At 40.6% G+C, this 25,234-nt stretch overlaps 1 protein-coding gene across 2 annotated transcripts; it reads right to left on the bottom strand.

Annotated features, from left to right (window-relative positions):
- Positions 1-552: 552 nt before the first annotated feature.
- Positions 553-25,145, bottom strand: trappc11 (trafficking protein particle complex subunit 11). 2 transcript variants are annotated; one of them, XM_035650713.2, is made up of 30 exons: positions 25,127-25,145; positions 22,844-23,072; positions 22,129-22,298; positions 20,099-20,169; positions 18,770-18,884; positions 18,557-18,656; positions 18,309-18,382; positions 14,751-14,847; positions 14,166-14,299; positions 13,773-13,914; positions 13,346-13,439; positions 13,107-13,186; positions 12,034-12,112; positions 11,343-11,397; positions 10,591-10,736; positions 7,175-7,236; positions 6,767-6,899; positions 6,549-6,679; positions 6,295-6,420; positions 5,983-6,176; positions 5,716-5,864; positions 5,234-5,355; positions 5,023-5,142; positions 4,815-4,880; positions 2,896-3,052; positions 2,683-2,794; positions 2,502-2,593; positions 2,216-2,349; positions 1,020-1,187; positions 553-937 (listed from the first exon to the last, which is right to left on the bottom strand). In XM_035650713.2, the coding sequence occupies exons 2-30, from the start codon at positions 23,048-23,050 to the stop codon at positions 893-895; spliced, it is 3,375 nt and encodes a 1,124-aa protein (XP_035506606.1). In that variant the 5' UTR covers positions 23,051-23,072; positions 25,127-25,145; the 3' UTR covers positions 553-892. The 2 variants fall into 2 exon arrangements, with proteins under 2 accessions (XP_035506606.1, XP_035506607.1); XM_035650714.2 differs by lacking the exon at positions 25,127-25,145 and adding an exon at positions 24,570-24,889.
- Between the last annotated feature and the right edge of the window lie 89 nt (positions 25,146-25,234).

Below are 25,234 nucleotides of genomic sequence, written 5' to 3' on the forward strand. Positions count from 1 at the left end.
ATGTTTTGTAAAGACGACTCATTTGTCTTTATAAGGTCTCGCAAATGACATTGCATATCTAAAGTGCCCACCCCTCTCAGTGAGCAAGCCGTTTGGCAGTAGTGCAGTGGATGGGCTGGGGTGTAAAGTTTGACCATGTTCTGGATGTAAGAAGGGCCTGAACCATTTGCAGCATGGTAGGCGAATACCAGTGCCTTGAATTGGATTCGAGCCACCGCCAGAGCGTGAAGTGTGGGAGAACTTGGTTAGGTTGAAAACCAACCGGGCCGCCACATTCTGGATGAGCTGCAGAGGTCGGATGGTACATGCCAACAGACCAGCTAGGAGGGAGTTGCAGTGGTCCAGCTGTGATATGAAGGGAGCCTGCAACAATACCTGCGTCGCCTTCTCGGTGAGGAACGGTAGTGTCCTCCTGATTTTGTGGAGGATAAATCTGCTGCAGCAAAGGACAGCTGGTCGTCCAGTATCACACCCAGGTTCCTTGCAGTTTGAGCGGGGGTACTACTACATACACTTAAATAAATGAATTACAAATGCAAATGATACACATAGTATACATCACTACAGTTTAATTAAACCATCACATTCAGTTTCCATGTATTAGACTCTAGCCAAATTTCCACACAGGATTCATTGAAATATTTTTACTTTTACTTGAACATGAGGTTCATTCAGCAACCTCCTGTCATGCTCACATCACGTCATCATATTCACTCTGAACAGACACACTGGAATCACTGCACTTCTCCTGGTGGTCAACAGATTATTTACCTGTTCTGTCTTTACATATCAATATAAAACAAATAGTGTTAATATTGTCATCTGTGAGGAATCATACATCTAGAACAAGCTGGTCATCTCTCATATATGCAGTCTGTAGGGCGTGTTTTTTTCAAGCAGCAGCAATGGATGCATCATCCAGCTGGCGACCCTGAGGCTGAGGAGAAACAGAAAAGATCTTCAAATTCACAGAACAGTGACTGAGGTGAAGTTCTCACTCAGTGGTGTGCATGTGTTACCTTGACAAAGATGCGTTGAGGCAGGAAGCGTCTCAGTGTGTGTGTGTCGGTGGTCGGGCAGCGGGGCAGACTGATGTTGAGCTGGGGCAGTGTCTGGTAACCAGCCATCAGAGGGTAGTAGTTATAAAGCATCTGCTGCTCAGAGCCAGGGAGGATACGGAGGCGCACCTACACACACCAATTTTATTTGTATACCGCCAAATCAAATATACATATACATTATTATAATAATAAACGTAAATAAATAAGTCTTCAATGTCAACAGATAACACTCAGAGGCACCCGTGTCTTCATCAGTTGAAAAAAAGTTCAATGCACATGTTACTGCAAATGTTTTATTTTATATTAATTCAGAGTGAAACTGGCCAGAACTGGAGGCGCCAAAAACCAGTGGTGTGTTAAGGAGGTAGAAGAAGGATATCACTCGTCAGTCTGTATTGGGGCTCGGGAGGTAGGGAAATCGTACACAAACTGCAAAGTCGGTTGTTCGACCCAAGTGTCCCTGGGCAAGACAGTAGGTTCCAAAGTACAACAGGTCGATGGACGACTATTCAGCGTTGTACATTACGTTCATTCTCTTCGCCTTAGTAACGGTCTCGGGTTTAATGGTAAAGCTTGTGTTGTTGCTGTTGTTTTTGGCGCCGTTGCTTCCTGCGAGTGGTTAGGGGCAGTTATAACCTACGGAGCATGCGTGGACATGTACCCCGAGTTTACCCAGGTTAAGGTGTATACATGCACGAATACCCTGGTTACTAAAGGGGTTATCTAGGTCTGTTAACCGGGGTATGAGAACTGTGATTTTAACCGGGGTAAGGTGTTTACATTGCGTTTGAGAAACCGGGGCATCACCTTAATCCGAATGTAATCAGGTTTTTAAACTCCATGTAAACATACTGACTAAATTGCCTCTGACGGCTCTTCTGGCAGGGTATTGTCAACGAAAATGTGCGGTTAATAGAACCGCTGTATGAATGTGTGTGAATGGGTGAATGTCACATTCATCCATTCACACACATTCATACAGCCTGTCCTGTAAATTGAGTGGTTGACAAGACTAGAAAAGTGCTATATAAATAATGTCCATTTAGATTTATTCAGGGAACGTGTTGTTAGTTTTTACCCAGATGGTGGAAATGCAGCAATGTCACCTATAATTAGCCAAATTGAATCAATAATTTAAAAGAGCACGGCTGTACCTGTTTGAGTCCAGAAAACATGAAGGCATCAGAGGGTTCAACAGCCATCTCCACCTCCTGCACCAGAGCTGTTCTGTTCTCTATGTGGTAACGGACTGGTAGAGACTCTCTGACTCGCCCATATGATGGTAAATCTACACCAAAATAAAATGATACATACAGTACAACTGATGTGCAAAATGTATGCTGAACAACAACTATAAGATGAGGGACATTAACACAATAAATGTGTTACAATTGTGTACCGTGCATGTGAAGTTTTTACATAAACTGGGAGTATACTGACCAGCATGGATGTAGAGAGGGACAGACTCCAGGATGACATGAGGTAGAGTGACAGTACTCTGGATGAGAGGACTGTCAGCACTGGAGGGCTTCCTGTCCAACACAGTCAAAAAAGTGTTGACAAACTCATCCATCACTAAGTCTGTGTGTGCGTATACGTTTGTGTGTGTGTGTGTGTGTACCTCCTCCATGATATCAAGTACTGTCCTGTAGCCACCGTGGTATTGCTGTTGGTCAGTGGTGGACAACGGAGACAGAAACACTCACTGGCACACTCACCTGTCTGCAAAACCACTGCACACACACACATAATGTTAAAGTAATGAGATTTACATTTCACTATTTTCTAATAACAGCTGTGAATGTAACAAAGTCTCTGGAGGAGAATCAGGTACCTTCCTGTAGCTGTGACTGAAGCTGTGGTGTGTTGCTGGTCATAGTGAGGAGCTGTAGAGAGGAGGAGGCCAACAGAAGGGGCCAGGGAGATGAGGAAACAATGTCTATCATGAACAGGAAGGGGATGTCCACTGCCACCCGGTCCAATGGCTCAAACTGCAATCACAGAGAACCAGAGAGGGTTAAAAAAAATACCACTTGTTATTCTCTCCACAGCCATGAATCAAGGATGGGATGCCTGCTACATAACCAACATCACCACAATCCAGTGGCTCTGTGTAAACCAAACATCTAAACACTGTCCCCAACCAGAACCAGGGTTTGCATCCCACTCCCCTCTCCTCTTTTGTCTCCTCCTATCGTTCATCTGTCCCCTCTCTTCGCTCCTCATTTTTCTGCCCACCATTTCTCGCACCCGCGTTTTCTGTCTCTCACCCAAACCAGTCATATTTTTGTAATTTTAAGTATCAGTCTGGTAGAGATTAAAAAAACTTTTATAGAACTCCTCTGTCATATTACACATCACTAACTATGTTTCTGTTTTCTATCTTTCCTAGTGTATCTCTGACTCCAGAGCTGCAGGATCCAAATCCGCCATTACTATTATTATTATTATTATTGATAATAATAATAATAATAATAATAATAATAATAATAATTAACAACAACAACAACATAATTGCATCTATAAGTGTCAGTATTATTTTATTAATTATAAGTATCAGTCTGGTAGAGATTGAAGCAGCAGTTATACAACTGTTCTCTCTCTCTCTCGTCCTGTTTCTCCTCTTCCCCTCTTTATGCCCACGTCTCCTCTATCCCCCATTTCTTTCCTCGCCCCACAACTGGGTCTGGTTCTGTTAGAGATTTCTTCCTGTTAAAAGGGAGTTTTTTGAGTGCTTGCTCATTGTGGGAACTGTTGGGTTTTCTCTGTTATATTTTTATATTGACCTCACTATGTAAAGTGCCTTGAGACAATGTATGTTGTGATTTGGCGCTAAACAAATAAAATTGAATTGAGTTGAATTATTCTGCTCTGTTCTATCAATTCCCCCCAAGAGACATTGCTGAAAAAATGGTATAGGTTAAAAATATAGAATAGAAAATTTGATAAATACAATGGCACTTGGTAAAGCGTTTACCTCTACCAAGGCATAACAAGACATTCCACCAGATCCAGATTATTATCTGGATCATAAAAATGTCGGACTTTTATTATTATTAACATTATTTCTGGACAATATGACAAATGTAGGGGTCGACCGATATGGCTTTTTCCGGGCCGAACCCGATTATTTTACTAATCTAATCATTCTCTTAGATCAGAGGACTGCAGTAGAACACAAAACTTTGTTGAAATGCCTATTAAAAGCATATGTTTAATTCACAGAACCTTTCAACATGACCCCAACACTCAGCAGCATTATTATGAAGCTGAACAAACAAATATGGACGGGACATCGCTAAAACCCAGAGAGCAGTGACTGCAGCTGCATCAGAGTCAAAGTAGCGCATTTTATAATAAAATTATCTAATCGGCGAATTGGTTTAAAAAATGACCAATAATCAGAAAAATGTTGTATATCGGCGCCGACAATCGGTTGAGCCCTAGACAAATGTGTCAAAAAAATCTAACAATGTTAAGGAAAGTGATAAAAAATTTTTTTTGATCCATCCATTTAACTGGAGCCACACCAAAATGTGTTCTTCCCTGATTCAGGCACCATCTTTACCCCCAGTATGGTGCAAATCAGTTTTACTACTTATGTGTAATCCTGCTGGCAAATTAACAAATGCGGTTGAAAACATAACATTCTTGGCAAAGGTAAAAAAAAAAAGAAGTTAGGAATAAAGATATAGTTTAGCTAAACAGATCACTGGTACACCTGATTTGTAAATAACTAATTAAGTTACACACCTTGGTGGATACAAACTTGACAGACACCTCAAATGGGACCACAGTCTCTATGGTAACCGTCTCATCCTGGAAGACAGCCAGACAAGAGAAGAGATAACCAGGTAAAAAAAATGGTCTAGGCATAAAAATAAAAATAAACTTTCATGTAGATGAAAATAGTGGTCAGTGTTAGTTGTGTCAGGGAGTTAAAGGAGAAAGAGTTCTCTACCTTATGACATTTGCAGACAATCTGTCGTCCATCCACTGTGGTATCGATGCTGTAGGCCACGTGGAAGAGGAACACCCGTGGTGCAGTTGACACACACTTCACATATATACAACTCTCCAACTAGAAACAAACAAACAGAAATAAGGTATGTAGGTTCAATGCACATAATATTGTGTGTCATATCAACATTTGCTTTTGATTGTGTCCATACCTTTTCGCCCGGTTTCAGGTCTCCCAGGGGGACGTCAGGGAGCAGAGCAGGTGCAGTGTCGTCACAAACCTTTGAGCCATTGAGAGTCACATGTGTGGTCTGGCCTAGATTGGCATCCTGGCCTGGACAGACCAATCAAGACAAATAAAACTAAATGATAAACTGTACCCTAATCTAATATCTTGCATTTGAAATAACATCCATTTATTTAACAGAAAGCGTCTTTATCTGCTCTTCCAGAAAGAGGACCATAGTCTAACTTTTAATAAAGTTGCCAACATTGACCCGAAAATACTAATTAATTAGAATAGTTTAACATTTTAGTAGTATCACCTTTCTTTCTGAGAGTGATAAGGAGCTCAATATCATGCTCAAGTATGCATGTTAAGTAAAGAGGTGAAGTCAGGACATGGTTAGCCTAGCTTAGCTTAGCAACAATTTGGTGCTATAACAGTATTTCTGCTGTAACTGTATCAGCGTACCTGGTTTCAGACCAGCAGTCAGTTTGAGATCCTTTGCCACACCCTCCTCCTGTGATTTGACAGTGAGGCCAATACAGTACATTTCATTGATGAGTGCTGGAGGCTGGTGGCTTAGCTGAACCAAGATCTTTGGGACTCTTGAGATGATCCTGAACACATCAAAACAAACAAACAGAACATTTTCACATTCCTGTTGAATGAAGTACAGTGACTGAATAACTTTTTTCAGGAATACTGGTATTGTATAATATCTGAACCCAGCCTTACATGGTGCTGTGCTGCATGATCACGCTGTGCCAGTCCAGTACTGGCCGTGTCTCAACCCCTCGCCCCCATCGGCGGGATGACCTGCTGGTCTGCAAGGCTTCGTGGGTAGAGGCTGCATCTCCACCTGCCCCTCTCCAGCTCAGAAAGACACAGCGGCCAGTGTCACCGCCCAGCATCACCTCAATACCTGTCATCTAAATGAAAGCACACAGTTTGTAACAATTTCAGTTTCAATGTCAGTCTGTCACTCCCTCACTCATTCACTCACTCACTCAGTCAGTCAGTCAGTCAGTCAGTCAGTCAGTCACTCACCTCAATCTTCTTGCCAACGTCTTCAGTCTTTGCTACAAAGCTGAAGTTGAAGCATTTGGTTTTCCTTGGCAATAAGCTTACACTGTCCTGACCTGACGACTCGAGCACACACCACTGGTTGTACTCCTACACATACAAACACAGAATTGCTCGGTTTTAACGAAAAAAAAAAAAAGAATAATATAATTTTAAAATGATATCTTATGTCAGGTGCCCTTGAGCTTCCCCTTGAGCTTGTATGGTGATGCGTGTACCTGGTTACTGAGGCTGACGGCCAGCTTGTTAAGTGATACAGGATGAGGACAGTCAGCTTGGAGGAAGACCTGAAGTTGGATGGGCTGGTCTACATGGAAACTGGGAGAGAGGAACTTGGCCTTACACTGGACTAGAGTTAGACAGAGATAGAAAAGTTAGAAACATTTGTATCCATCGATTTTATGGATAAAATATGTATGAATGTGTAAATACTAACTGAATGGTATGTAGTCCTGCACTTCTATAGTGAACTCATTTGACCCAGCTAAAGCCATGCGGTCATTCCACAGCAACCTGGCAGCACTGACAGAGGCCGGATCACACTCTGGCTCAGAGTCAGGGACCTCGTTCTGGTACAGGACAAAGACGAAGATGGTGAAAACAGAAGGACAGGAAACGTTGGGACAAGGTAAGAGAATAACATGTATTCTGTCCTGGGTACAGGCCAGAAAAAGTAAAATAAGTGACAAGCAACTCCATTCCACATTATAACTTCACTTCATGGACATTATAACTTGTACATCAGAAGCCTTAACACTGCAATGTTCCTCATTCCTTATTGAATCTAAGCATTGCTTTGTGGTTAACTGAACATTATGTGTTAGGCCAGATGGACTCAGCTCACCATCAGGACTTTGATGATATTCTTCTCAATCCTCCCCTTTTGCTCCTCAGTCAGTGTTGAAGCTAGAAAACAAGAGAAATACATCATTAGCTTTTCCAGAGTTCAGTGAGCCTTTTGCATTTTATATTTGTAGCCAACGGTTTTGAAAGGCTGACACTTCTGGACTGACGCTCCTATGGATAGAGGATTTTTGTTTTGTCATATGTCCCTGCTTTTAGTATAGTAATAAGAAAATGACTACCTAAGATTGTTTATCCCCCCAAATTTTCCAATAAAAGTAGATCTGTTTTTTAATGAATCAGTTTTTGGCAGGTCTCGAACAAAAAAAACGGAGGACCCGAGTGTTTTACAGGAAAGAACAGATAATGTGACATTTGGCTGATACCCTCCTCACAGACCAAGTGCTGTCAAACAACAATATGATGGTTTTACAGGACAGAAATACTTGTCTCTTGACATGCTCTATTTGTGTAGTATTGAAATGCCATACTGTATAACTACCTAAAAGCACTATATGAATACAGTCAATTTACCTTGGTTTTTTTCCCTAAGATTTTCACCCAGTACTAAATCTGAAACTTTTTTTTACATTTTTTTCTCAGAATTTATTCTGTCCTGTTATATATTCAAACAGGCATCTGACCATGGCACAAAGTAAATGGACTGTATTAATTCCCATTGTATGGGAATTCCCATCATGAGCATTTTGTTGGTGAATCTTCCCCCTCTTTCTGCCAACCTCTCCTCTATCCCCCATTTCTCTCCTCACCCCAAACGGTCGAGGGAGATGTTCCGCCCACAACTGAGTCCGGTTCTGTTAGAGATTTCTTCCTGTTAAAAGGGAGTTTTTTCTCCTCCACAGTCGCCAAGTGCTGCTCATTGTGGGAACCGTTGGGTTTTCTCTGTAATATTGTAATATTGACATCACTATGTAAAGTGCCTTGAGATGTACACTGCGTGCACAATTATTAGGCAAGTTGTATTTTTGAGGATTCATTTTATTATTTAACAACTACAGCGCTCTTGCTCAATCCAAATGTTAATAAAGCTCAACCCTGAATATTTAAGAAAATAAAAGTGAAGTTTTGTCTTTCTTAAGAGAATATCTCAGTGTGCAGAATTATTAGGCAAATATTGGTGAGCAGAATTATTAGGCAACTAAATGAAAAATGAATATTTTCCCATCTCACTTGTTGATTTTCATCTGTTAAAGTGAAAATAATGAAAAACAACTCTAAATATACAAATAAACATTTCTAACATTTCCAAAACAAAATCAGTGACCAATATAGCCACCCTTCTTTTCAATAACCGTCACAAGCCTTCCATCCATGGAGTCTGTCAATTTCTTTATCTGTTGACGATCAACTTTTCATGCAGCAGCAACCACAGCCTCCCAGACACTGTTCAGAGAGGTGTACTGCTTTCCTTCATGGTAAATCTCCCATTTAAGAAGAGCCCACAAGTTCTCAATAGGGTTTAAGTCAGGTGAGGAAGGGGGCCATGTCATTTTCCTGTCATCTTTAAGGCCTTTACTGGCAAGCCATGCATTGGAGTACTTTGATGCATGTGATGGAGCATTGTCCTGCATAAAAATCATGGTCTTCTTGAAAGATGCAGGCTTTTTTCTGTACCACTGCATGAAGAAAGTGTCCTCTAAAAACTGGCAGTAGTTCTGGGAGTTGATTTTTAGTCCATCTTCAACCCGAAAAGGTCCAAGTAGCTCATCTTTAATGATACCAGCCCATACCAGAACCCCACCTCCACCTTGCTGGCGTCTGAATCGAAGTGGAGCTTTGTGCCCATTACTGATCCAGCCACGGGCCCATCCATCTGGTCCATCAAGAGTCACTCTCATTTCATCAGTCCATAAAACCTTTGAAAAATCTGTCTTCAGCTATTTCTTGGCACAGTCTTGACGTTTCAACTTATGTGTCTTGTTCAATGGTGGTCGTTTTTCAGGCTTCCTTACCTTGGCCATGTGTCTGAGCACTGAACACCTTGTACTTCTGGGTACTCCAGGTAGGTTACAGTTCTGGAATATGCAGCACTGGAGGACAATGGGTTCCTAGTAGCTTCACGCTTGACTCTTTGTAAATCTTTGGCAGTTAATTCGCGTCTTTTTTTCTCTACACGTTTCTTTCAACCCTGTTGACTTTTTGTAACAAAACGTTTGATAGTTCTGTGATCACGCCCAAATATCTTTGCAATGTCAAGCGTGCTGCATTTTTTTTTTTTTTACAATTGTTGACTTTCCAGTCAGTCAAATCTCTTTTTCGGCCCATTTTGCCTAGGGAAAAGAAGCTGCCTAATAATTATGCACACCTTGATATAGGGTGTTGATCTCCTTAGGGCACACCCTCCCTCATTGCACAAATACACATCACCTGATATGCTCAAATCCATTAAGCACTCAAGTTTATACAGGTTGGAGTTGGAAAATATGCATAAAAATTATGATATGGTCAAAATACTCACTTGCCTAATAATTGTGCACGCAGTGTATGTTGTGATTTGGCGCTATACAAATAAAATTGAATTGAATTGAATAGAATAGAATTGAATAGTGGATGTCCGTCTCTACCTCCTGAGCCACAACCGTAGATAGAAGAATCGATTGAATCACAGCCATGCGACCACTTGCAGTTTAAAGAAACCCCTCCAGTCACATTTTAAAGTATATAAAAATAATCTGCTATGCCTAATATTTTGTTTAACATTGTTTACCCGAAAAAAAGTTTTAAAAAACCCCTCTGAAATGGGGATGGAAACTATGAACCCTCTCTCCCTCATTGAGGAATTCTGAGATGATGAATATTCATGATATGCAAATAACACAGGCCCGCCAACCACAGCTGCTCGCACTAGGTTGACTGGTGGTAGAATGTGCGCAACAAGATGGCTAGCAGCAACATCGGAGACATTCAGCCATAAAACTTTCACGAATTGCTAATGCTAACGCTAAATGTCTGCTGACACACCTACTGACCTCTCACAGACGCGCTGCTTCTGCTGTAATGGAAGTTTTCAGTTTCTTTGCCTACATTTGCATATTCAACAGCGATTGGTTTTCTGTATTTGTGACAGACCAAATCTAGCTTGCCAGGATACGTGTGAATTTCAAATTTCACAGAAGTGCACAGAAATGCATAGAAAGCTCCTACTCCAGGAGAGGAATGTGAAAATACCTCTATAGTGACAAAATGTGCTTCGATAAAAGTCCCTATAGTCAATGTCAGACATTTTAGAGGACAGAAACAGAAGAAAAACACTTTTTTGAGTGGAGGGGGACTTTAAGCAAACACACTCGAAACGCTGTGGAGTTGAACAAACTGGATTGTATCCATCCTACCAGAGGTGGAAAACAGTGATGGGTCACTCAGTGTTCAGTATTCGGTTGCAGCCTTGTTGCTTACCTCTGCCCAGAAGTTCCATACAGTATATGATGTAGTCTTTGACACTGGCCATCAGATAAGCACAGCGCAGAGCTGTGGTCAATATGGCTGTCAGGAGTCCCCACCATCTCTCTGTCCGATAGTCACACATCACATAGTCCAACAGCCTGATAACATAACACACATACACACACTCACTTTGAAACTTTGCAGCAACTGAGTTGGCAGTTTTTAAAACAGTTTCTGACCACTAGTTGTACGTCTTCCTCTGTACAAGCACAGGCACATCCCTGCACACTGGTGGTGTGTTTCACATCCTCCCACTGGTTTCATGCAGGTATGATGATCAGCAGTTTGTGGCAGGAACGCACAAAGAATCTTACAAAAACGGTAAAGGAGATAACTGCAAGCTAATTTACATGAATGTAAACTTAAAATATTATTGAAAAATGTTTCTTGAGGAGGAAATGCATTCACCATGTTTGTCCTACCTCAAATATACACAATAAGTGAGTAACAATGAATGGAATCATGAGTTTCATTTTTACAAGAAACTCCTGAGTGAGAATTTTAAACAGTAAGGTTTAGACCTTAAATCTATTTAAGACTCTTTAGTTGCTTGTAGTTCGCACTTACATTAACTTTAGTTTGGGTCAAAAACTTAGATCTTTAAAAGATTTGGGTCGAGTATGACCGCCAGGTGTTTCTCTTTACATTGACATGTATATCAGAGCACAGAAATGTAATTTGCGGACAAACACTTTTTTGCTTACTTTAGGGCTTTGGTGTAGTCTTTAGCGTGGTAGTATTCCTCTCCCATTAGCACCACTAAGACACAGACAGAAAAGGAGTGATACAAGGTTAATATTATATTTCTATATTTTATCAGTATGATCATCACCATGTGATCATGAAATGTCTGCCCAATGGACATGAGAGTTAACATCAATTCTACAGGTGAAAAGGCAGTATAACAAAAGAAAACAGATTGCATTGAATACCAGTGGAATCTATTACAGCGTATTCAATGACAATAAAAATCAACACTCAGGTCAGTTAACAGAATTAACTGACCTGTGGAGATTAAGGCCCCATTCAGACCTTGTAGTAACATTGGTCTCAGTTGATCCCATAACACAGGTGTGTACACACCCAAGACACATTGGGCCTCATGCAAGAACATGTTCGTATTCGTATGCAAAATTTCTCCTACATGTGTTTGTATCGTGAGTTTGTATGAACACGCCACGTCGGATTCATCAAACACTTCTATCTTCAGAAAAATGTGTGCGTATTTGAGCGAGCATGCCCGCGGATCGCAAATTAGCATAATCAACACCACAAAAATACAATATATGGTTTCACTTCCTCCCCCATGTCAGGAAGAGTGAAAAGAAGAAGTTTACGAGATCGAAGATTGAAGTTCTGTTTTCAGAGATCCAGTAATTACACTATGACACTCACTGAGGTGACTCTTCATCCGGGGGCACTTGTACTTCTTAAACTGGGCGACAGCATTACTGAGAAGTGCTATTATCAGCTCCTGTAGGGGCAAAGTGAGAGAGAGGAACATGCTTTAATGCACAGTATGTTCATTCCTTTTGATAGCTTCTGATTAGTTTCTGTTTTACAGTTTCGCACACACATATTCCAGCATTCAGAATTCTGTATTAAAAATCACAGTGTGAAGAATGTTAATACTTTGGACAACTACAACCCCAAATGGTGGTAACAAAAAGAGTTATCTATGACTCTACACATAAACTACACCATTTGACATAGGGTAGTGTAATTTTTCTGCAGACACAATCTTGAACTACCAGAATAATATGACAGATGCTACAGTTACAAAAAAGTCAGTATTTGGATTTAAGTTTGGTAACAACTGCTCTGAAACAAAGGGGACACTGGAATACTGAGCTACAAAATGGTCACAGCCATAAATGAAGTTGAGTGTCTGGCTGTGTCCGCAATCACCCACTCATTCACTACCCCCAACTCACTATAAAGGGAATTCGTTGTAGTGTGCTATATAATCACTCACCGGCTACGATTTCGGACACTACTTGAGTCGCGATGGTAATTACGTTTTTGTCACAGGATTATGACGTAACTACAACGACGCCGGCCGGTGGACGATCCTATTATATTTAAAATATTTAATATTTATATCCGTGTCTATTTTCACCATTAATCAATGGTTTTTGACAAAAATTAGGCAAATAGAGCAAGAAGAGAGAAGGCTGAGGCGTGTTGCTGCTGCGAGTAGCGCTTGCGCTGCACCGCCGTCGCCTCGTCTCTTCCCTCCGCCGTTTATCGGCGCAGCGAGCACAATGCATCATGGTATATATTGCTCGGTTAGTGACCATCGGATGTCCACTACTTTTCACGATGCATTCTGGGATACAATCAGTGCACTATATAGGGTATATGAAATTTCACTAAGAATTCGGACACCACTACAAAATGGCGAAGGCACTATATAGTGCACTATATAGTAGTTAGGGGGTGATTTCTGACACAGCCTATGTACTTACAGAATGTGGCACGTCTCTCTCTTTAATCTGCAGAGCCAGAATCCCCGTCTTCTCCTTCTCTGCATCTGGAGGATCGATGCCTGAAGTACAGACAACACAGAAGACATGTTTTACCCACATATTTCTCACATTGTGACAGTCATTAATAGATGATGCTGTCATGATACTGTGCATCCAACACTTTTGTTATTTTGTAAATCATTACTCCTTTATTAGACAAACAGTGTGTTTGTTCTTACTCTGGTGTCCTTGTCTCCATGGTCTCTGGCCATAGAAGTCCAGTCCTCCACTCTGGGTGTCCAGTGGGTCAGGGGAGGGAGGACTCGCTCCAGCCTAGAACCATAAAGCATTAATTGATACCTGCTCATTCAGCTAATATGGCTAAAGTAGTATCTGTTGTTCATGTCAGATTTAAAGTGGGGAATAAAATGTGTGAACTGAATTCATCCAGATTTACTGAGGGCTAACACAAAGTAAACACTAATAAGAAGATACAATGTGTTTGTACACTTCCAGTAATATTGGTAACTTTATTGTGTAATATTAGTAATAGTACTAGCAACAGTCATGACACCAGTGTAGTAGTAGTAGCTGGAGTCATAATATGTGTAATGTTTGTGCTAGCAGTACGACTACTGGCAGCAACAGTAGGAGAGGTTTTATTACCCGACAGAGCTGCTGTGCCAGCTGCTTCCTCTCCTGGCTGTAACAGGCAGCCTGCTGGTAGTAGAAACCAGGATTCTGGGTCTGGATCGCCGTCAGACCCAATTTTATTGCTTCATCAAACAGTTCACCAAACGACTGGAATCTGACAAGAAATACACATGAACAGACAGGAAGATTTGTGTCATGACCCATGAATGTTTCATGTTTCCCATTAATTACCTAGACTGTGGCAGCCCACAGTTATTTTTTCATAACTAATGATTATGAACATAATCACCAGTGACAAATGAATCCATAACTTAGTTCGGTACTTTAGCACAGGTATAGATTTGAATAGATACATTTTTCAGGTGTTCTATGATTTTACATGTGTTCATGCAATGTGTATCTTACTGTTTAGACATCCATGCTGAATGTTCAAAGGCCAGTTCAGCACTACCGATCTTCTTCTTACACAGGTCAATGTGCTTCCTGAACTGGGCAATAGCATCTAGAGGAGTGTTGTGCTGGAAACACAGACGACAGATCTACACAGACGAGAGGAGAGAAGGATTAAAGTATTATAAATACATTTGTAATCATCTATAATTACAGGGCTCCAGACAAAAATATCTAGGAGCCATTGGCTCCAGAAAAAAAAGTATTTCGGTTCCGAATTAAATTTTCAGGAGCCACAATATATCGACGTCAATGTTACCTTACCTTTTCTATCCCCTCTGTACTGTCTGCCTTCTTTTGCCCTGCATCCCATAGTGTGCACAATGTATTCTTTACAGAATATGTGATATATCCAATATGCTGCAATCTTGTTATTATACATAAATCATTTTTTTAATTATTGATTACTAATAAAAATTTGTTGTTTCCTGCTTATTCAGGCTCAGTCCACCCAAGGTTGACTACACCCCTCACATCACGTCATTCCACCAGTGGCAGAGGAACATTTTCATTCACAACAAAAGACAGAAAGAAACATACCTTATAGTTGATGAATCCAGCCATAGTTTTGATCTCCAACATGTTGGTCTCATGGGCTCGGAGTTCGTGGACAAGACTGTATGCAGTTCTGTAATACCTAAAAAAAAACCCACACGCACTCAGCAAGTTAACAGCCCAAGTACATGCTAATATTTTAAAGCCAATATATATTATTATGCTTCATAGGTGTGCCCACTTGTCAAATCAGGTAACCATTTATGGTGTTGTTTTAGTTTGGTTAGAAAAAATACTTTGTTACTTAACTAGTTCAAGTAAGTCATAAAGTGGAAGACTTCAAAAACTCTAAATAACAGAGGTAAGATTCCCATTATATCCATTTTTCAATATTTCCTGTTTTACACACTCTTGAATGATGTCAATAAAAATCTGAAGTGATGAAAATGCATTTGAGATCTGATCACTTTGACCATACAGAGGTTACTTGTGTGGCCACATTCTTTTAGCAGTCTTAACACAAATATGTCCTGGGCCACAGTCAGGACTGACTCAGCTCAGCTGACCCCTGTGATGTCACCCATTGGTTTGTTAACTGCAGTTTTGAAGCCTTGAGTTTAGCATGTTTGCCAGTGCCATTTTGTTTTTTGACAGCACAAGTAACCATATTTGGAGGAGCGGGGGGTGGGCCTGACCGAGAGCTCAAGTACACTGCACAACCACATACATCTGTAATCTGCACCCAATGAACGGTACTAGCCTTCAATCGGCAGTAGCCACGGCCCAATGCATACCATGCTTTATTGTCTATTTTACTATAAATGGAAATTTGATAATTTACAAAAATTATCGTCTGGCTGTATTGAAGACTTAAACTAGTGATTGAGACCATAAAGTCGTCCAGAAAACGTTTACTGACGTAATAAAAGTGAGAGGTAGGGAAAATTTCTCAAGAACTTCTATCCACCTTATTCCTACTGTAGTCCTCATGATGCCTTGGATGAATTATGGCCATATCTTCTGTCTGTTCTTTTGTTGCAAAACCAGGGCGATCTTTTAGCCAGTAGCCACAAAGCTGCAATAATTTGGAAGGTAAAAATTAAATTTTTCTGATGGATGTTTTGTTTTCCAAACAATTTTGTGATAACAGTTCGCAACTACTAAAAGTATTTTATAATGGACAATTTACTAATGTAGGCTGAGAATGCAGTGAGACAGGGAAACACAGGGATATCATGTACTGATGTACAGAGGAAGTGGAATGCAGGCAAAAGGAATAATTACAGCCAGGGCTGGACTGTTGGTCTGGCAAACTGGGAAGTTCCCCGGTGGGCCGACGCTCCTTGTGGCCAACATAGTTTGATTTAATTAATTTAATTTAAGTTAATGGAGGAAAAAACTATTTGGCCAACGACCAGCCCATGAATCAAGAACAGCAGCCCATTGGTTAATTTTCTAAATGGACATGGGGCTGGCCCAATCACATCTTTTTCTGGGGCCGCACCCCTGCCCATCTGATTCTAACTATAATATACACTCACCGGCCACTTTATTAGGTACACATGTTCAATTGCTTGTTAACACAAATAGCTAATCAGCCAATCACATGCTGCAATTCAATGCATTTAGGCATGTAGAGGTGGTCAAGACAACTTGCTGAAGTTCAAACCGAGCATCAGAATGGGGAAGAAAGGGGATTTAAGTGACTTTGAACGTGGTATGGTTGTTGGTGCCAGACGGGCTGGTCTGAGTACTTCAGAAACTGTTGATCTACTGGGATTTTCACACACAACCATCTCTAGGGTTTACAGTGAATGGTCCGAAAAAGAGAAAATATCCAGTGAGCGGCAGTTGTGTGGACGAAAATGCCTTGTTGATGTGAGAGGTCAGAGGAGAATGGGCAGACTGGTTCAAGATGATAGAAAGGCAACAGTAACTCAAATAACCACTCGTTACAACCAAGGATTGCAGAATACCATCTCTGAACGCACAACACGTCGAACCTTGAAGAAGATGGGCTACAGCAGCAGAAGACCACACCGGGTGCCACTCCTGTCAGCTAAGAACAGGAAACTGAGACTACAGTTTGCACAGTCTCACCAAAATTGGACAATAGAAGATTGGAAAAACGTTGTCTGGTCTGACGAGTCTCGATTTCAGCTGCGACATTGGAATGGCAGGGTCAGAATTTGGCGTAAACATGAAAGCATGGATCCATCCTGCCTTGTCTCAACGGTTCAGGCTGGTGGTGGTGGTGTAATGGTGTGGGGGATATTTTCTTGGCACACTTTGGGCCCCTTAGAACAAATTGAGCATCGTTTAAATGCCACAGCCTACCTGAGTATTGTTGCTGACCATGTCCATCCCTTTATGACCATACCCATCTTCTGACGGCTACTTCCAGCAGGATAATGCACCATGTCACAAAGCTCATATCATCTCAAACTGGTTTCTTGAACATGACAATGAGTTCACTGTACTCCAATGGCCTCCACAGTCAACAGATCTCAAACCAATAGAGCACCTTTGGAATGTGGTGGAACGGGAGATTCGCATCATAGATGTGCAGCCGACAAATCTGCAGCAACTGCGTGATGCTATCATGTCAATATGGACCAAAATCTCTGAGGAATGTTTCCAACACCTTGTTGGAAGTATGCCACGAAGAATTAAGGCAGTTCTGAAGGTAAAGGGGGGTCCAACCTTTTACTAGCAAGATGTACCTAATAAAGTGGCCGGTGAGTGTATATATGGTATGGATTACCGTTATTGCTATCTGTGTGTAGGCATCCACCTACAGTAAATTCAGATTGATTGGTGCTGCTGTCCACTGAGCTGCACCTTTGTGTGGTAGGTGCCTCATGACCTGTAATAGGAGCTCCTATTTGCTCATTACCGGTATAGTACAGATTTTAAATTGTTCAGATTGTTACACATCTTTGACAGGGCATTTCAACAATTCTGGACACGAATGTATAATGATGCTAAAGGTACAATAGTGGGTAACTTTTCTATTTCTGTTTTTTAACATCTTGTATCTTTTAGTTCTGACAGATCTCTTGATACAAGGAATATCAGTTTGCAAGAGGTATGTATTGTTTATTAACATAAGTGCAGAACAGGCTTGTGTTTTGTGTAATGGTACAAAAATAACAATTTTAAAAGCCCAATGTCCATCTCGAACATAACATTATATTCAAACTTGTATACTTTCATTTTATTAAATAATTTGAAATTACACTTTGACTTCTAGCAGAGCCTTTTCTCTTACAATTACTTGTACTTCTACTTGGTATGGAGATTGTTTTCCACAGCCACCTCAGTTAAGAGCGACTGAGTACACTGGGACACTTGCTCACAGCACTACTCAGTTATGTAAGGGGACCACAAGGATGTATTGGTGGGTGATTTACCACTGGTACTGAGAACCGTGTTGCCTGGCAAACGCGGTTCCCAGCCCCCTCGGGCTTGGACCCCTAATGAAGTGTTTTTACAAGTCTCTGTGTTTCACATACTGTACACTGTTCACTTGGCATCCCCGTACCCCTAGGAGCTGATCAGTGTCAGTATAAATAAATTGCAAATCGGTGACCTGAGACTCACTTGAGAGCGTTCTGCGTGTCCTGTTTCAGCTCACTGAAGAAAGCGATTTTAAACTGGTGTCTGACAAACAGCAGCTGGGAACACAGAGGAGGAAACTGACATTTAAAAGTTGCTTATGAGCAATGTCAAGTTCTTTCATGCTTATCTTCCATGCTGAGAAAATTTGCACAGTGTGATTATACTGCATTAATTTGCATTGATGTTTAGACTTTCTCTACAAATAGTTGGCGTAGTTTGATTGAACATACCTGATGTGTTGTCTTGTTAAGGAACTCCTTGTGCGATTTGACACGACGGATCTCTGTGTAGTAGTAAGTCTGAGCGTGTTCATAGAAGGCATTCTCCAACCTACAAGATCACAGTCATTATCTGAATGTAACCAGTCGAGCACCACATCTGTAACTTTAGCTTTTAACTTCCTGGGCCACTGATGAACGTATATTCATGGAATTGTTAAATACCTTATAATGTAGCCCACCAAGTGATCAGTGTGTGGCAGTACGAAGAGACTCTTGCCAGACAGATCACATGCATTACAAAGAGCTGCGGCTCTCTCTGATGCTACAAGATCCTCCCCTGTAAACACAAGAATCACTCACTTAAACTAAATACTGGTTTAAGAAGAGGGGATTGTCATGGTTGTAAACGATAAATGAACTGTATTCATGGCCCTTTTTTAGTCTAGACTCAAAAAGCATACAGTAAATTCACACACACATTCATTAGCACTTCTATATCTAGTGCTTTGTCCATCAGTCAAGCATTTCATTCACACGCTGCCGACATAGCCATCAGGGGCAATGTGGTGTTCAAAGTTGTGCCCAAGGACACTTCTGAAAGCAGGAGGGACGATTTGGCCATATTAGTCAATATTAAATAAATTAATAAATATAAATATATACATACGAGTCAATTACTTAAATTAATAGGTTTTACTTTTATTTATTTCAGGGTATTTTTTTAAGTCCACATTTATTTATTTCCATTTCTTATATGCAAATCAGGGGGTGTGGTTATCTGTAGGAGCCGTGGGCAAAAAACGACCACTGAATCACAAGAGAAGAAGAGTGAGGACATTATGGAAGATATCGGTGGGGCCACGGTGTCCCACAGTGAAATAAATATGTATGTAAAACCTATTTATCTATTTAACTAATTGACTATATATTTATGTATTTATTGCCTCATTTAATTATTTCTTCATTTATTTAATATTGGCTAAAAAGGCCTTCCATAGTAATTGGCATTGGCATGTTGTTGTGTTATATTATGAGGGTAAACGGACTGTATTCATATACCACTCAAAGCACTTTTACAGTACAGTAAAGTACAAGTGGCCACACATTTATACACTGCTGTCACAGCAGTCAAGAGGCAATTTAGGGTTAAGTGTCTTGCCCAAGGACACTTGAGTATGTTGACTGGGGGAAGCGGGGATCAAACCACTAACCTTCTGGTTTGTGAACAACCTCTCTACCTCCTGAGCCACAGCAAACATGCAATAAAACAAAAATGTCATGCACATTCCTGTTTAAAGCTATGCCATGGAAAGAAAGCAAGTTGAGTTTTGTCCTGTCAGCCTAAAACCTTTTTCTTATTTCTTATCTTAACACAACACAACATGAGAACTACCAAGACATCTAAGAGCAGTTTTTATAGCATGTTTGTAAGATATGGCTTTGTACTACTACAAGTTAGACTGGGAATACTGTAACTGCACATATTGTATACTGTGAAACTTGTGTGGATGGGACAAGTCTACTTGTATGTGATTCAGTGGAGGTCTTTACCTGGAGGTAGAGGAGTTTTCTTCTGGATTAGAACCACAGCCACCTTGGTGTTCCTACCCTGAAGACTGGTTCTAAAGAAAAACAAACATAACACAACTGCAGATGTAATTTACTGTGGTTATGTTTCTGCTCGGGATGTGCCAGACAATCTCTCTTTTTTACTCTCCCTTCATTTCCCTGTCTACCTTCTGTCCATCATAGCAGATGGGGAAAATGAAATTAGGGCTAAAAGTTCTATTTGAAGTCACAAAAATATGCAGGCTATGAAGTCACGTGTTCTGACCGTTTCAGTCCTATCAGCGGGGTTCCTACATACAATAAACATCACACTCAGAGATGCGTTGGTTTGTGTTTGTATGAGTACGCACGCAAACGTGTCAGTCTCAATTATGAGGCGATGAAAAGCAAAAAAGATTCTGATGATTACATATACTGTATTAATCTACAATGTTAATGTGTGTTAACTTATGGTCCTTAAAGCTACAGTGTGTAATATTTAGAAGAACTTATCCACAGAAATATAATATATTGTCGACAACTATGTGTTCATATATGTACAATCACCATGTTTATTCGTCAACTTTGAATGAGTTAAATATAGTTACATGAGGTGGACCCGACCTCCGTGTAAGTTGCCATGTTTGCTACGTTGTGTTGAATATGGTTGCATAAAGTGGTCCAGAATACGTCGCATTCGCCGTGAATTTTCAGCGCTGACAGAAACCGGAAAGGGAATCAGCGGTGCGCCACTATAAAGTGTGCCCTGTCGGTTGCTCAGTTGGATTGCGGTTTGCAACTTTACCATCAGATGCCGCCAGAAAATTACACACTGGGGCTTTAAGGCTCATTCTACAAACACTCTGCTATATACTCTATATCTATATCTATATATCTATATATTCACATTTATGAATAGATATTCTGCACAAATTTAAATTGGTCCATATTCTCAACAAAATTAACAGAGTTGAAGACTGTTGTCTATATGTTAACATATAGAATTGTTAATTTTTTTTGCTCTGCACTGCTCGTGTTGGAGACAGTTGTGGCTTTTTGATACCGCAGTTTACCTTGAAAACGGAAAACGGCCCATTCCCACTCCCAAGGCCCAACGGTTCCCTTATGAAACCTCATTTAACCCAAATTGTGCACAACAATATCAGTACCCTTAAAATGCCAAATCAATATTCATTAGGGCTGAACGATTTGGGGAAAATATCGAGTCGCGATTTTTTTTAACAGATATTGCGATTCGATTTGCGAATTAGCAAAGATGTGTTGAAGAGGAGAAGGGGAGAGAGCTCTCTCTTTGTTAGCAGCCTGTCTCTTTAACAAGGGAATAGTCGTGGTGTTCGTCACATCACGGTGCCTCGTGAGACATTTTCATATGGAGTAACAGTGTCAAACAATGGGCTGCTGTCTTGTGTGGTTCTGTGTTCGTCACTCCTGTCACTGATTGCCGCAGTGTACGGCCAACAACCGCGGCGGTGGCTGTGGCGCTGTGTCAAGCGCTGATACAGGTTGGTGGTGTTGCCCCGTGTCTGCACAACGCCTGACGCTGCGCACCATCCTCCTTTTTAAAAGAACTTCCACACAACCGACGTGCTACTCCTTTTCAACACTAAAGTCTCCGCTGTATCATTTTCCGACTGTTCTGTCGAGCATGAGGACATTGCGCAGCAGGTTAGTGCAGCGTGACTGCTGTTTTTTCTATGCACCGAGCGCTTCACTCGCTCGCGTATCACGTGACCCGTGTAATCGCGTCCCTTGCGATTCAAAAATTGCATTTTATCATATCGCGATGTAATCGCAAATGCAATTAATCGTTCAGCCCTAATATCCATGCATTATTCCCTGGGAAATTAGTGAAAAAAGCAAAAAAAGGCCATGTCCCATGCTTCCACCAAAGAAATGCTTTCAGCATTTTTTGCGTAATCCTGTTGACAAACAAGCCAACAAACAAACAAACTAATGGGTGGAATAGTAACCTCCTTGGCAGAGGTAAAAATGTACCAGAAAAGGAAACTGACCTGACAATCTCCACTTTAGTGGCACATTCAGACTGTTTCTCTTTCCACTGTGGGTCGTCCCAGTCCAGTTCATAAAAGAGAACAACTAGAGCAGGTACCAGGTTCAGATGTTTATTCATCCAGCCCGTTTTCAGAATGCCTTTGGGGATGTACCACTCATAGGAAGTTCGCTGCAAAGACAGAAAAGACACACCTGCTTAGAGACACTGAAAGAATAAAGTCTAAATATACTTAAACAGACTATACCATTGTTCTCACATCTAGAAAAAGATCAAACTTCACAATATCTTTGTTTTGGTGTTTTCTACATCTTAGCAATGGATAGGATCAACTTGATTCCCAGAGGGAAACTGCTTGGCCACCATAGACCAACAAAATATACACAATACATTGACAGAAAACATAGACACACAGACATATTATACAAAAACAGTGACCTATACAGTCGATAACACCAGGACGAGTAATTGAAAGGATGAACACAGTTCCATCGTAACAACAAACTTACAACTACAACTTACATTACATCAACATTGTTCATTAAAATGTCAGACTGCTGCAGGGACAAAAGATATTCAGAATCTTTCAGTGGAGCATTTAGGCAGCATTTTGACAAATACATACTGCGACTGTTTGCCCATTATGTCAAATTGTTTTGTTTGTTGGGATATTATTTGTTGAGAACTTTACATTCATTTCTTTACCCACCACTCACCTTAGTGCGACATTTGGGGTACTCATGGTCTCCTGGGAGCACTTTGAAAGAGATGGGAACTCTGTCTGCTCGACGGTTGGCACAGAATGCGTCCCAGATGGCTCGGTGTACAGCATTGTAAACCACGTCCAGACCGGTCAGCGCCACAAAGGCCATCGGCCGACAACATAGCTCTGGAGGAAGCTCCCATTGGGAACCTGCCATCATGATGGTTCAACAATGGATACACCTACACATGACAAAGCAACATCCCAGGAGTCAGGATAGAGGTACTTCAATAACATATGTAAGAATTCAGTAGAATACAAAATAATACCTTAAGCTGGCATAACTACACAGTGGCAAATTCAAGCAGTTTTTCTGTACAATATCTGATAGTATTAGTGATGCACCTATTGTGAAATTCTGGGCCGATACCGAGGTTGTCAATAATAATTTGGGTGATAGCCGATAGATGCTTTTAGTTTGGTTTGTTTATTTTGTTTTTGTTGTTATTCATTGCCCCATTGCAAGGGAAACAAAAGGATCTTCATTATAAAAAATAACTGAACAGGATTAAAGTCTTTCAGCCCTTAATCACACTATCTTTGAATGAGCAAAAATTCATCATATAAATTTATGTAACATAACGGCAGATCGCAAAACGTCACAGTGGGTTGCCACTTGGGAGTACCTTACAAGGTCTGTTTAAATTTATTTCAGCACTATAAAATAGTTAACACATGACAGGGTAACATCACTGCAACATTACATATTTCAAAAACAATTCAATTATCACACTATGCAAAACACCCTTATACATTAAAGAGCTATGATGCAGTCAATATGTATTTTATATTTAGTAGAAAGCACAATGACTGAATGAATGAAAATGAATCTGAATCAATATTCTATTGTTTTTTTCCTAACCCACACACACAAGAAGCTGATTGGGGAATTTTTAAGTCAGACTAAAACAATTTTTTGTAAATACATTTTGTGTGGGAACTCAGTGTAGAGTCATAACACAAAGTGCCCATCAAGGCACAGTGCAAAACCAACCGAGGCTTTATGATAGGGCTGCTACAAACGATTATTTTTTAATAATCGATTAATCTGTTGATCATTTTATCGACTAATCAATTAGTTGTTTGTTCATAAAATGGTGAAAAATGACGATCATGTTTCCCAAAACCCCCAAATTATGTTTTGTCCACACACAAAAGATATTCAGTTTACTGACATAGAGGAGCAAAGAAACCAGAAAATATTAATATTTAAGAAGCAGAGAATTTTGACTCTTTTTTTTTCATAAAAACTACTTGAGCCGATTAATCGATTATCAAAATACTTGCCGATCAATTGATAAATCAATTACCCGTTGCAGCTGTACTTTATGTGAAACCTCTTGCAGGTCACAAGACTTGAAAGCTAGCACTAGCTGAGCACTAGCTCCTGACGTTGGTACTTCGCTTGTTTACATCGTACGGACTGTTGCACCTCTGCTGGAGTTTAAAGGTGTATTGACAATCATTTTGAGCTATTTCTCATCTAAATGACAATGTGCTGTAAATCCAAACATCGGGTGACATGTATTGTACATAACACCGTTCAGACAAAAGCGGAAGTGAGATAACTTAACTCGGCTAACGCTACTAGCATTGTTGTTCCTTTAAAATCTTCCAATTAACCTGTTGTGAAAATGGAAATGAATCTGAACTCTGGGATACAGTAGACAGCAACTTACCTCAGATGCATTACGTCAAATGAACTGGAAACCTGTACACCTAGCCCGGTCGAACTCGAGAGCTACTCCTAATATTTACAGTATGCGTTATCTAGAGGGCGAGGTTGCAAATTTAACAAGCATATAGACGGCGATGTAGTTCACGTTCAAGGATGTCTGAGTGAACATCAGCCAAGTCCCAGCCCTAGTCACAATTAGACAGCCAGCCACCGAAGTGCCAACATCGACAGGGCACGAAAATAATAGATAATTCAGCAGCTGTAATTGGGGCTACAACGAGCTAACTAGCTAGTCAGTTGCCTTTGGCAGAACATACTTATCACTTCCGGTTCGACTTTTCAAAATTAAACGGCGATGCAAAAACGACATTATTTTTAATTTATTACATTAGAGGTTGTTTTTGTTTTTTTTAAATGAAGCTAAATTGTAGTAATTTAATATAGGTAAAGATTATGTATTACAGTAGAAGCACTTTGAATTGCCTCGTTGTTGACTTGTGCTATTCAAATAAACTTGCCTTGCCTTGCCTTGCCTTGCCTTGCCTTGCCTTGCCTTGCCTTGCCTTGCCTTGCCTTGCCTTGCCTTGCCTATGAAACAAATTCAGGTGGATGTCCATGAGAAAAATTATTCAGCTTTTGGCATCCCTAGCGCTGGAAGAAATGAAC

This window comes from Scophthalmus maximus, chromosome 9 (assembly GCF_022379125.1).
Source record: "Scophthalmus maximus strain ysfricsl-2021 chromosome 9, ASM2237912v1, whole genome shotgun sequence".
In the NCBI taxonomy this organism is placed as follows: domain Eukaryota; kingdom Metazoa; phylum Chordata; class Actinopteri; order Pleuronectiformes; family Scophthalmidae; genus Scophthalmus; species Scophthalmus maximus.